General features: G+C 38.5%; 1 protein-coding gene across 1 annotated transcript in view; it reads left to right on the top strand.

Moving 5' to 3' along the window:
* The window catches only part of LOC114301419 (Serine/Threonine-kinase), a 38,965-nt gene that overhangs the window by 11,154 nt on the left and 12,891 nt on the right, over window positions 1-14,920 (top strand). Inside the window, exons 8-13 of the mRNA XM_028246386.2 lie at window positions 7,737-7,795; window positions 13,310-13,389; window positions 13,632-13,670; window positions 14,058-14,120; window positions 14,212-14,259; window positions 14,351-14,479. Of these exons, the coding sequence (XP_028102187.2) occupies window positions 7,737-7,795; window positions 13,310-13,389; window positions 13,632-13,670; window positions 14,058-14,120; window positions 14,212-14,259; window positions 14,351-14,479 (418 nt within the window). The remainder of the gene's footprint in view (window positions 1-7,736; window positions 7,796-13,309; window positions 13,390-13,631; window positions 13,671-14,057; window positions 14,121-14,211; window positions 14,260-14,350; window positions 14,480-14,920) is intronic.

Raw genomic sequence — 14,920 nt, 5'->3', positions numbered from 1 at the left:
TTGACTTTTGTTCATTGAATTTTTATTGGGATTTGTTGGCGATGTTAGGCTACCACTGTTTCAAAGCAAGTTAGATTGATTGAATATCTTATAAGCAGGAGTAATTGTTTTATTTACTCAAAGCTTTTTTTGAGTAACAACAAAATTTTATTAAAACGGGAAAGAGAAAGAGGGCAAGAAGTCTTCATACAAAGAAAGAAAAAGAGAAGAAGAAAAAGCAAAAACAAAATTGCAAAACTCGTAACCTTAAGGATGGCAAACAACAGCCAATCCCTAGAGATCAAAAACAAAGGGACTTCTTTAAAAGGAGGAGATACAAATGCCCAAAATGAGGCCAAATATTCCGCATTGTCCCATAAAGCCTCTATACTTACTTCCTTGCCTTCATAAATTCGGACATTTCTCTCCAACTATATAACCCGGAAAATAGCAAAAACAATGACTATCTACATTGCTTTGGCTTTCTTGGTACTCCCAAACCCGTCAAACTAAATAAGAAGCATATGCATACACTCCCGTGGAGCAACCCACTGCACATCACATAACCTGAAAAGACGCTGTCATAATACAGAAGCCACCAGGCAATGAAGAAAAAGATGTTAGAATTTACCATCACCTACCATCACTACCACCTCACCTACTCCACTAAACCTAACCCACTACACCACTACCACCATCCACTACACCTACATCTATATAAGGAACCATTTGTAATAGACAGAATATCAATCAATCAACAAATCAATCAATAATACATATATTTTTACATCATATTTTTACATGGTATCAGAGCCATAAGATTTAGGCCCATATTTTGTTTTCTCACCGGCGGGCAGCCGGCCGGCAACCTTGCCTTCGCTGCCCGCTGGAATTTGTTTACACATACCTTCAGTTTCCTTCCAACTCATCAACAAAAATCACCACCGCCTACCACGGCTTCGCCGCCTCTCTCGCTCCACACCACTCGAACCCCTGAGTTTCTCGGTCTCGACACCCAGATGGGTTTATGGGATGGTCCTCACACGGCGACCACAGCCGGAGGAGCCAATGTGGCTTTGGATGTACTTCAAATGCCTCAGGTCACATGTGCGAAGATTGGTAGAGAGAACAGAGGAAGGAAAGAGAACTCTCTGTCTCTCTCTCTACTCTGACTGAGAAGGATGCAGGCCATTACGAGGCAATTAGGGCACCAATCTTTGAAGCCCTCACCTGTGATTTCTTATCTCAAATCCATCTACCCTCTCTCTCATCATTACTATGGTGCTGATCATCCGCGGTACGCATCTGCCCTTACCACCAAAGGTGTGGGACATCTTGTTAGCAAGGGCACCGGTGGAAGATCCTCTGCCAGTGGCATCATTTCTGCAGTTTTTGGAGCTACTGGGTTTCTTGGGCGCTATCTTGTGCAGCGGCTTGCTAAAATGGGGTCTCAAGTGTTGGTTCCTTTTCGGGGTTCTGAGGATTCTCATCGTCATCTCAAATTGATGGGTGATTTGGGACAGATAATTCCGATGAAATACAATCCAAGAGATGAGAATTACCAGAGGCCACAATAATGAGAGCAGCCTTGAGCAGTGCCTTCTCTTCATCTTGATTATTTTTTTATTGATCTCCTCCTTCAACCAAAAAGAGAATCCATCCTGGCAAGAGAGAGCACATGCATATGTGTGTTGTTTTTCTCTCTCTCCATAGACACACGCACACAGAACTCACACACACCCACGAGATTTCTGATGCCAACATTTTTTTTTAATCATCACCCCCCTCCACTTTCTCTTATTTTAATATATCTCTATATATATATATCTATGATTATTTTATTACATTGACACACCCATACTTTTCCATCTCTCCCCCACTTTCTTTATTTTATATATATATCTCTATCTCTTTTTATTGTTTGATATTACCCAAACACTCCCCGTTTACACCACTCATCATATAATAATCTTCCACCGCCCCATTTTTTATCTTTTATTAAAAAAAAAAAAAAAAAAAAAAAAACCTATCTCTTAAAATAATTTATCATTTTTTCCACCCAAAATCTCATCATCATATATTCTATCTATATTTTAATATGTAAACATATAAATATATATACATTGAATTCAATTTCTTTTCTTTTTTTCTCTTTTCTTTTCTTTTCTATCTATCCATATATTATTATTATTATTATTATTAAACCAAAAAAAAAAAAAAAAAAAACCATTGCCGTTTTGATTTCAACTTTCTTCTTATTATTTCTTTCTTTATTTTGCTTTCACATTATTTTTCATCTTTTTCAAATTCCATTCCTACCATATAGCTTTACACACCAAACCATATTTTATTCATCTCAGGGATCAACCCCGATCACCATTTTACACACACAAAAAAAAAAAAAAACAAAAAACCAAAACAAAAACAAAAAAAAAAAAAAAACAAAAAAAAAAACAAAAAAACCAACAAACCAAAACCCAACACCAACAGATTTGTTTTCTTTTCTGCAGACGGCCACCCACCGACCTACTCTGCCGCCGGTCTCTTCTTCTTGCCTCCGTCTTGGACAGTCTTTGACGGTGTTGCCTCCGTATTTCCCATGCCACCGAGCACATTCAATCCCCCCTGCTCCTCCACTGCAGCATATGGCGGCCCTCCAAATCGGAACATCACGGTGGCCTTCCGCTTCAGTTCCTTATTTTCTGCTTTCAGCACACTTATCTCTGCTCGCGCATCCTTATACATGCGTTGGAGCAGAGCCAGTTGGGCGTTTAAATGCTGCACCTCATTTGTCCTACTCTGCAGCCGGTTCGACAAATTTGTGACCGCCGTCATGCTTTCCACACATGCCTTCAAAGTATATTGATTGGCCTCCACATCTGACTGCACTGCCATTCTTTGCTCCACCGACCGCATCGGAAAGTTCAACGGAGCAAACTCCGGGGCGCTTGGTTGAGTTTCCAGTGCCACCGCACCAGTTCTCTCTCTCGTTGACTCGTTGAGGTCGGGAAAGAGGGTGAGCAGCCCACGGGAAGACGATGAAGCCATTTTCTAGGCACCAGAGTGTTACACAGTATCTCTCTCAGAAAACAGAGTGTTACAGAATCTCTCTCAGAAATCTCTCTCAGAATATCTCTCGCAGGTTTTTTGCCTCAGCCTCAGCCTCTGTCTTATAGCCGAGGCAGCCACGCGCATCGCGCGCCTCTTACCACCAGCCGACAAACGGGCACGCACGCCATCGCGCCCACGTGCCTCGCCATCATGTCCGGCACACCTTTTGATGAATTGGGCACGCCTTTTGATGGCACGCCTTTTGACATAGATTGGGCACACCTTTTGAGGGTGCGACTTTTTAAGGGTCCGACAAGACTCTGTAAACTGTCCCGACATTGATTCCGGTTAGCTCCTTCATGGGTCCGACAAGACTCTGTAAACTGTCCCGACATTGATTCCGGCTAGCTCCTTTATGGGTCCGACAAGACTCTGTAAACTGTCCCGACATTGATTCCGGTTAGCTCCTTTATGGATCCGACAAGACTCTGTAAACTGTCCCGACATTGATTCCGGTTAGTTTCTACAAGGGTCCAGCAAGACCCCATAAACTGTCTTCTACATGGTTATGACACCCCCATACAGTGTCCTCTACAACGTTATGACACCACCATCCAGTGTCTTCACCAATGGTCTGACACGACCATACAGTGTCTCTTATCCTCTTTTATTTTTATGTATTTTCTTGTTTTGTAACTCTCTCCAAACTCAAGTTGGTTAGTTCCTATCCTCCTTGAGTTTGCGGGGGGCTGTTAGAATTTACCATCACCTACCATCACTATCACCTCACCTACTCCACTAAACCTAACCCACTACACCACTACCACCATCCACTACACCTACATCTATATAAGGAACCATTTGTAATAGACAGAATATCAATCAATCAACAAATCAATCAATAATACATATATTTTTACATCATATTTTTACAGATCCGCTACCTCCAAATTTCTCTTGCACATCACACACCATTGAGGGCATAGAGAGTGATTAGGCCTTCTCCTCTAGAGAACATCAATAGTTGTAACACTTTTTTGAGCCAAAGACCACATGAAAAACTTCACTTTATGAGTGACATCTGCTTTCCAAATTTTCTTATGAAAAGGGAACTAAGGAACCGAGGGATTATCAATAATCTTATAAAAAAAGATTTTGCATGAAAAGATCCTTGAAGAGACAAAATTCCACACCTTACTATCAGAAGACGAAGAAAGAGAAATCCCCTCGAGCACTACCAACAAAGATGCCAACTCCCCTGTCTTCCTATCATTCAAGTTTCTAATGAGATCAAAATTTTAGGGGATGGGTGCCATAGATGAGCAAGCCACCGACGTTATAGAAACATTTGGAGAACGAGTCAACCTGTAAAGAAGGGAAAAAGATCTAGCAAACGAAATATCTCCTAACCAAACATCCTCCCAAAACCGAACATTCTCCCCATTCCCTACTCTGAATGAAAAAAAATTAGACACAACAGGATACAATGAGAAATGGATTTCCACGGTGAACGACAATTGCCTCTATTAACCGCATTAGAATCCTTACCATTCGATTGAACTCCATACTTGCTTTTAATAACTGAACACCATAACTACTCACTTTCAAGAGGAAATCTCCACAACCACTTGTCTAAGAAAGCAATATTCCTAGCAACGATGTTTCCTATAGCCAAGCCACCTTTTGCCCTAGAAAGAGAAACAGTCTCCCATCTAATCAAATGAACTCCTTTACCCTCCTCACACCCTTCCCAGAGAAAATCCCTCATCAGTTTCTCAATCTTTCTTGCAATGCTAATCGGAATTTTGAAAAGAGACAAGAAATAAATAGGAACAGATCCTAATACGAATTGTTCCAACGTATACCTCCCTCCCTTAGACAACAAAGCTCGCTTCCATCCCTCCAATCTTTTCCTAATTTTGACAAGAACAGATTCCCAAAAAGGCACCAATCTAGGATCTCCTCCCAACGGAAGCCCTAGATATTTGAGAGGAAATGATTCAATTGAGCATCCCAACATAGCAGCCACCCTATGCACATGACTATCGTCTAAATTAATATCCACAACACTACTTTTGCTAAGATTGACCTTGAGGCCCGACACTATTTTAAAAATTTTCAGAATCTTTAGCGAACTCCCCACCTTACTTTCCTCCTTAGATGAGAAGAAAATAGTATCATTGGCAAATTGTAAGTGAGTAACACCTATCCTATCCGTTCCCACCACAAACCCCTCAATGACACCCCTATCCTTAGCTAAATCAATAATCCTACTTGTGTTTAGCAACTAAAATAAACAAAAATGGTGATAAATGATCACCCTGTCTTGGACCTCTAGATGCTTGGAAAAAATCCCCCGCCTTGCTATTCACAATGATTGCCATATTGTATGACGACAAGCCCCCCAAATCCACTTCTTCCATCTAATGCCAAACCCCTTCCTATCCAAAACAAAATCTACAAAGTCCCAATCAACATGGTCATATGCCTTCTCAAAATCTACCTTAAGCACAATACCTTCCTTACGTAGTCCCCTATACTCTTCCACAACCTCGTTAGCCACTAAGACTACATCCAAAATTTGTCGACCCAGCATGAACGCATCTTGTGCCGAAGAAATAGTTCTCCCCAAGACAACTCTTAGTCTCTTAGGAAGCATTTTAGCTAAATCTTATAAAGAGATGTGACCAAGTTAATGGGTCTAAAATCCCCAATCTTAATCGACTTCTCCTTCTTGGGAATTAGACAAATGAAGGATGCATTGGTGCACAAATTAACTTGCCCACTCTCAAAGAACTCAGTAAATACTCTCATAAGATCCCTTTTTACAATTTCCCAACAATCTTGAAATACTGCCATTGAAAAACCATCTGGGCTTGGAGCCTTATTTCTGTCGCACTCAAATGCAACCTGTCTCAACTCATCTTCGTCGAAGGGTCTTTCCAGCCACCTAGCAGTCGCTAAATCCATTGGGACCCAATTAATGCCTTCAATCCCTGGACAATCCACACCCCCATCAGAATATAGATTTGAATAAAAATTAAAAATTTCCTTGACAATAAGCTCTTCCTTACATACGACTTCACCTGGAGCCACTTCCAAATTTTTAATAAAACTCTTCTTCCGCTTCCCTGACACAACTCTATGATAAAATCTAGAATTGGTATCACCCTGTCTAGCTTGGATTGACTTACTTTGATCATAGATTTGAAAATTGAATTAGTTGTGTATTGGGTTGAGTTACGCAATTTTAACCAGCCAACCAAATCATGGATGATCTTTTTGCAAATTCAGTTGTTTTTTAAATGGGTTCGATATAGTGTGGTTTGTTACATTATATATTCATTTACTTGCTTTATACTTTAAATTTGATTTGGTTGAAGCTCTGTTTTGAATGCTAGTGGAAATCTGTCCCCCATGGGACACACACCAGTGGCTTAGGTTGCATTCCTTTAATTAAGAGACTTACGTTGAAGTCTCCTTTACTTACCTATCAAAAAAGGGTAATGCTCGTAGAAATTTGCGTAATAAGCAGAGGGTTCCTTTTTTCAAAATTTTGTTTCTTTTCCTTTGTTTCCAGTATGGATGAATAGTTTCAACTATTGATCTTATGGGTCAACATGGTGTCTGGTTGTCACTTAAACTTGGTGTGGTGGATTAACCCCCCTACCTCTCCAAGACAGAAGGTAGGGAAATGAGATGCTGGCCAAGAACATTTTTACAGGAATGGGCTCTATCGCTTCTGATATCCTTCACATTTTCAGTGCTAACAATTAAGAATAGAAGCTCTGAATGACATCTAGAAAGGATTTCTCCAGGTTGCAAATAATGTGTTTAATGGGATGGCTGGAATTGTGTAAAAAATGGTAGAAATAATTCACTTTGGCAATGGCACTCATACAATTACAACTACTGCTTACACGAATGTTTTTTCTTTTCTTTTCTTTTTAATCTTTTCCTTCTCTCTCGATTTTTTAGAGGATTTAAAACGAGATCATTGCTTAACTTCTGTTTAAACTATTGAGAATATCTCGAGCCTAGAAAATTGCAGAGAGAGGTGTTATATTTGTTGTTTTGTGGTTGAGATTTGTGAAAGATATAATGTGGTGGAGAACTAATTATGTAATTAGTGCTATTATCTTGTGAAGAAAGGATTGACATTTATGTGTATTGTGGAGAATCGACCATTACCCAACATTGGACTTTTCAATACAACATGATGGAAGGGGTGGACTTGGTATAAACTTAATTTACCCCCTTGTATTTGTTGTTGAGAGTGAGAAAGAAACAAAGAAAAGGACATAGAAGAGGAGTTGATGGAGAAATTATCCTTAAGATGACCCTTTGCCATGGCAAGTTTTGGCCTTCCTTATTTGTAACTTGTTAGCCCCTTTGGTTTTTGTAGTCTTTTTGTGCATCAAATACTTACTTTTCACATGTCATATCATATACATGTGCCTTTCAAGGCATATTTCCCTTGATAGTTTGTGGATGTGAAACCTAGTGTCTGCTCCAAGACATTTCTATGAATTGTCTTGAATTTCTATACATATTTATACTTATCTGACGTCCATTTATGGCCAATATTATTTGTTTCACCGATTTTTTCCCTCCCTTCAGCAGATTGGGGTGTAATTCATTTGTGCTGGGAAAAAAAAGGGAATAACTGTTATGGTTATTCATGTCTATGAAATTGTTTGTTGCAGGGCTGGTTTAAGACATTTGAAGTTGGAGCGTGTTAAGAAATTTGAGTACTGCTTACCTTGTAAGTTCTCAGTTTATGGTAGATTTGCTTCACACATTTGTCTTTTAGATCAACGAATAGATGATTATATTTTCTGCACTTGATTCTGATGAAGGGTTGTGTCACACCTCATGAGTTTTTAAAATTCATGTCCAAGCAATTGCTTCAGTATGTGTTATGTTGCTGTTTCAAGTTTCAACCAAGCCATCCATATCTCAGAGTATCCAATGCCTTTGCTGTGGATTCATATAGAGCCATATACTATTGGTTAATATGCCATACTTTGCTTCTTCTTTTTTTTATTGTACACGTAAAAAGAGTTAGGGTTCTTCATTTCTCATTCTCTCTCTCTGGATCTTTATCGTGTGCCTGAGAGAAGTCAAGTGACTTAATTCTAAGCCAGTTTTGCATTATTTCACATAAAATCAAAAAAGAAGACTTACGCTGGATAAAATGTTTTTGGGTTTGAGAATTTGATCTTTTGCTCCCTTTACTCCCTTTACTCTGCCTCATTTGTTTTGTTCTGTTTATGTAATTTTCCCCTTCTATTTTCTTTTTACTTTTTTAATGAAGCTTTCTGTAGACTATTTTTAAAGGTTGAAATATGAATTTTTGGGTGCAATCATCGGATTGTAACTTGTGTATGGTTTTCTGACTGGTTAAAGAATTTTTGATTTTTCAAGTCTTATCTCAATGGTCCATCATCCTTGCTCCTATGCCTTTGAGAAGACAATTCTATCCTATATATATTGTTTTCTTTTCACATAAATGAATTGAAGAGAAGCATCAAACGAGGTTTGAGGATTCAATTTATTTTTGCTACAGGCTGGAGATCTCTCTTTAATGAGTTTTATTTTTCTGTACCATCTTTGAATACTAAAATATGAATTTTGTTGCTAAAACCATATAATTCTAAGTTACAGTTCTTGAAGTTATATGAAGTTCTTTGAAATTTCGTTAGGGGAAACCCCCTTCTATTTTCTGTTTTACCATATTTGGGGAATATTGATTTCTAGGGTTAAGATATGCACATTGATCTAGTAGTTGTTGACAAATTGCCTTTTGTTTTTTAGATTTTGAGTTGTTTTTGAGGTATTTGTCATTGTTATACTATTTCCAGTTTTTCATTCGTTGTCTTTGTATGCCTTTTAAATCGTTTTTTAAGTTTTACATAGAGCCATGCTAGAGACACCAAGGAATCCTCCAAAAAAATTACCAAACATTCACATGGGTGTGGTAGCATTTTTGTTTTATATAATAGCATTTGATAACCATTACTATTGAAATAAATAGAGATGGAGTGAAGAACTTATCTTTTATCATTCTATTGATTTATTGTTAATTTTTTTTGGGGGGGTGGTTTTAAAAGGTCAATCTTCATGTTGTTTTTTATTTTATGTGATTGCAGGGAAATGCATTTATAAATTCATTGGTTGTGTTTGGAGGAGCTCTAGAAATATGATTCCAATGCATATTTCAATACTTTATTTGGTTTAAGTTTTCAAAAATTGATTCCAAAACTCATTTCAGATCAAGTTTGGAGAGCAGAGAATTTTTTGAATTTTGAGTCTACCCGGTCCTCCTCCCGGACGTCTGGCCGGTTGATCGGAACAATATATATATATATATTTTTTTTTTGCAATTTCCAATCGCCACCTGTTATTTTGGAAAAAAAAATTATATTTGTTTTTGATATTTTTTAAATATAGAAATTATTTTTTAGATCAAAATGACATTATTTTTTTGAATTGAATTTTCAAGAGAATTTGGTTATAAGTTTTGAATAGAATTTTCAATGGAGTTTTGAGTTATGTGTTTAGTTATGAGTTATAAGTTTTTCAATTAAGTTTTGAAAACTCTTTTCAAAACTAATAACTAAACAAATTTTCTCATTTCATATGTCATATCAAAAATTCAAAAATCAATTCAAAATTCTTTTCAAAATTCATAACCAAGCAAATTTTCTCATTTCATATGTCACATCAAAAATTCAAAACTCAATTTAAAACTCTTTCAAAATTCATAACCAAACAAATTTTCTCTTTTGAAATCATAATTCCAAAACTTACAAACTCAAAATACAACTCTATTTTCAAATCATAGTTTTAAACTCCACCAAACACTACCATTATTTTTCTATTAGCTTTCAAAACACATCGTACAGTATAAAAAGAAAATTAAAAAATCTAATGAAATTTTGTGATTTAAACCTAATATGTAATCTAGCATCTATAGTAATTATGTATATGGGTAGAGTAAGGCTACTGAAAATCTGTTGAGGCATTATTATGTTAGTGATTGAGTTGAAAACTTTCTCAAGTAGTCAAGTTTCGAAGAGTTGTCACTCCATCCTCTACCTCTAGATAAAATAAATGTTAAAACCTACCTACTTCACCCACTAAACCTAACCCACTACACCACTACCACCTCACCTACTCCACTAAACCTAACCCACTACACCACTACCACCTCCACTTCACCTACTCCACCTACCACCTCCACTTTACCTACTCCATCTACCACCTACTACCACCTACTCTTCTATATATAGGAATCATTGTAACATTCAATAAAACAATTACAAACATCAATCAATAATACAATTCTCTTTTTCTCTTTATACATTAAATTTCTACATGGTATCAGAGCTATAGGTTAAGCTCTTGGTGCTCTTCGCCTTCTGGCGGGCGGCAACTTTGCCTTAACCGCCCGCCAGAACTCAACCAATTGAAACCTCCAACACATACCTCTCTCTCACCACTATTGATAGATCTCATCTGAACCAGGGTTTCTCTCTCTGCTTCTTCCTCTCCCATGCCCAAATGTGACATCTGTCAGGAGACAGTTGGCTATTTCTTTTGTCTCGAGGATAGAGCTTTACTGTGTCGGAAATGTGATGTTGCCATACACACAGCAAATACCTTTGTGTCTGGTCATCGGAGATTTCTACTTACAGGAGTGAAAGTAGGGCTTGAACCCACTGAACCTGGTGTGTCTGCTTCCTCGGGGAAGGCACAATCTAGTGAGAAAATCTCAGAAACAGAATCTCGTTCTGTGTCTAGAAAGGGTACCCCAATGCTGTTGACTGGTCAGTATAACAAAGTATCACCTGTCCAAGTTGCTGGGGTTGGGGTTTTTCAACCAAGTAAGTTGCCATTGGCTGGAGGATCCACAGCTGGAAGTATTCCACAGTGGCAGTTTGATGATTATCTTGGACTAGCTGACTTCAATCAGAACTATGGCCACCAATCTCTCTCTCTCTCTCTCTCTCTCTCTCATCTTTCCTCTTTTTCTACACAATATTTTTGTACCACCGCCCACTCCATGATACCAATATTATTATTATTATTATTATTATTATTATTATTATTATTATTATTTTCACAAAAAAAAAAAAAAAAAATTCATTCCAGTTGATTTTTCTACATTACCACACCTAACATTCGAGTTTGCCAAACACACTTGCTTTATTCATTTCAGGGATCAACCCCGATCACAATTTTACACCAAAAAAAAAGAAAAAAAAAAAGAAAAAAAAAAAAGGAAAAAAAACCACAAACAACACCCACAGATTTGTTTTCTTTTCTGCACCCACCGCCCTCACTTCTTCACCTATGCCGCCGGTCTTTTCTTCTTGCCTCCGTCCTGGGCGGCCCTTGGTGGTGCTGCCTCCGTGTTTCCCACGCCGCCGAGCACGTTCACTCCTCCCTGCTCCTCCACTGCAGCATATGGTGGACCTCCAAATCGGAACATCACGGTGGCCTTCCGCTTCAGCTCCTTGTTTTCTGTCTTTAGCACACTTATCTCTGCTCGCGCATCCTTATACATGCGTTGGAGCAGAGCCAGCTGGGAGTTTAACTGCTGCACCTCATTTGCCCTACTCTGCAGCCGGTTCGACAAGTTTGTAACCGCAGTCATGGTTTCCACACATGACTTCAATGTATACTGATTGGCTTCCACATCCGACTGCACTGCCATTCTTTGCTCCACCGACCGCATCGGAGAGTTCAACGGAGCAAACTCCGGGGCGCTTGGTTGAGGTTCCAGTGCCACCGCACCAGTTATCTCTCTTGTTGACTCGTTGAGGTCGGGAAAGAGGGTGAGCAGACCGCGGGAAGACGAAGCCATTTTCTGGGTTCCAAAGTGTTCCAAAGTTTCTCTCTCCGAAGAGGCAGAGTTTTTCAGAGACGGGTTGGTTTCAGCGGTTTCAGACTGGTATGCACAGCCTCCGCCTCACCCTTGGTTTAAATAGCCAGGGCCGATCCGCGCATCGCGCGCCACTTGCCGACAGACGACAACACGGGCGCGCAAGCCAAGGCGCTCACGTGCCTCGCCAACATGTCCGACACATCTTTTTATGACTTGGGCTCGCCTTTTGATGGCACGCCTTTTTATGGATTGGGCACGCCTTTTGATGGCACGCCTTTTGAAAAATTGGGCACACCTTTTGTGGGTGCGACTTTTTATGGGTCCGACAAGACTCTGTAAACTGTCCCGACATTGATTCCGGTTAGCTCCTTCATGGGTCCGACAAGACTCTGTAAACTGTCCTGACATTGATTCCGGTTAGTTTCTACATGGGTCCGACAAGACTCTGTAAACTGTCCCAACATTGATTCCGGTTAGCTCCTTCATGGGTCCGACAAGACTCTGTAAACTGTCCCGACATTGATTTCGGTTAGTTTCTACAAGGGTCCAGCAAGACTCCGTAAACTGTCACAACAACTGTCACAACATTGTCTGCTACAACGGTCCGACATGACCCCATAAACTGTCTTCTACATCGGTCTGACACAACCATCCAGTGTCCTCTACAACGTTATGACACCACCATACAGTGTCTTCACCATCGGTCTGACACGACCATACAGTGTCTCCTATCCTCTTTTATTTTTATGTATTTTCTTGTTTTGTTACTCTCTCCAAACTCAAGTTGGTTAGTTCCTATCCCCCTTGAGTTTGCGGGGGGCTGTTAAAACCTACCTACTTCACCCACTAAACCTAACCCACTACACCACTACCACCTCACCTACTCCACTAAACCTAATCCACTACACCACTACCACCTCCACTTCACCTACTCCACCTACCACCTCCACTTTACCTACTCCATCTACCACCTACTACCACCTACTCTTCTATATATAGGAATCATTGTAACATTCAATAAAACAATTACAAACATCAATCAATAATACAATTCTCTTTTTCTCTTTATACATTAAATTTCTACAATAAATCATTATATTGGTTATTTATTGTTGTAAGGTGTTGTCTTATGCTTGTGAGACGTGATGTGTATCTAATACCAAATATTAATACACAATTGGGCATTTAATGCTCTTTTCCAATATATTTTGTTTTAATCTGAATATTGTGAACTGTAATTTTACTTCATGGGCATCTGCTTCATTTGCATGTTCTTCAAACATTCTGATGTCATTGTTTTCATTCTTAAATTTTCTTTTTAACTATCTTCATGTTACTTGTGGCTACATTACAGAATCTTTTCTGATGACATTCTCCCTTTCACAGATTTCTATCAGCCCCTTACGGAAGATGAACTTGAACAGAGCACCATTGTGCAAATCATATTTCCAGCTGAAGAAAAGCCGGTAAGATTTTTGTTGACTGTGAGGTGAACTGATGGCTTATTTTGATAGTGGACATGGCTTTAGATTATGTAATGATAAATAAGATTATTGCAGCCAACAATTAATAGTTGGTTTGATGATTTGGTATGAATTCTACATCTTACAATATTGCAAATGTGTAACTCTTCAAATGGGGTTGACTAATCGGTTGTTTTCATACAATTTGTATAATCAAATTTATATTTTGCTTTTATTTTCTTTAGGTATTCTGTGAGTTTGATTGGGAGCTCGATGAACTAGAGGTAAGCATGACATTCTAATGTGCCTTATTTGAGTCTTCAAAATTGAAATGACAATAACTGGCTGGCAACTTGTACTGAACTTGGTTCTTAATATATGGCGAGCTATCAACATGGTTGACTATCTGCAAGTGCCATTTTGCATAGTTTGCTATGGTTATCAAGTATCAGATTCCCATTGTTCTGCTTATTCCCTTAACCACCAATGGTGGAGCTGATTTCTTGTTTTTGCGATAAAATTATTTAAACTTGCTATTTTTGTGATCATTAGAAGGCTGACATATGTCCTCTCCGTGTTTAATGATATGTTAGCATATGTACTAAATGTGGTATATCCACAATGAAAATGAGTTCATCTCTTGTACTAAATTGAAAGCTGTCAATGTCTAGGAATTTACTGATAAGCTCATTGAGGAGGAAGAGTTGTCTGAAGATCAGAAGGATGCTTTTAAGGTGAACTTTACTCCTACCAACTTATATTTTCCATGTTAAGAAACCATTATCTGAGTTTTATAATTATTTTTCAAATATTTTTCCTTCTCAGGATTTTGTGAAGGAGAAGGTTCGTGAAGGGAAACGAGCTAATCGTGAGGTATTTCATTTGAAACTCTGTTTGTGACAAATGATTTTTAATAAAATCATCCAATCTTCGTATGATTTAGTGTTGCAATTCTCTCTTATAGGCAAGGGAAGCACGGAAGAAAGCATTAGAAGAAATGAGTGAGGACACAAAGGCTGCATTCCAGAGTATGAAGTTTTACAAGTTCTATCCCATGCCAACGCCTGACACTCCTGATGTCTCCAATGTCAAGGTAAAATCTTTATCAACCCTTCTATATCATGCTTAATCTTTCATATTCAATTTGTGTTGATCCATGTATCTATGATTAATCCATGTTGTGTTGTTTGATATATTGTTATATGATCAAGTCCAGATCTGCCTGAATGGTATGCAACTTCTCTTTTTGGTTTTTTTGGTCAATTGGTATGAGAGTAATTAATTACAAATATAAGAAGTATTACATCAAATTGACTACTAGCCCAACAAGAGCTAGAATGCCAACACAATCACCAAGCCCAACAACCACTACTAGCCCAAACTTGAGAAGAAATAACCTCACACCACAAAGTGGTGCTACACAATCACTAGGCTTGGAATTTTAGATGATAGTTAAGGTGTTGTAGTAGTTATTTACTACTTACTATTATAATTTATCATGGAGAGGCTTTTAGGAGTGTCCATTTATTGAGGA

The sequence above is a fragment of the Camellia sinensis genome, chromosome 1 (genome assembly GCF_055761805.1).
Source record: "Camellia sinensis isolate YWXY chromosome 1, ASM5576180v1, whole genome shotgun sequence".
NCBI lineage: Eukaryota > Viridiplantae > Streptophyta > Magnoliopsida > Ericales > Theaceae > Camellia > Camellia sinensis.
The sequence above is the reverse complement of the archived record's forward strand: the minus strand, read 5'-3'. Positions and strand labels throughout refer to the sequence as shown.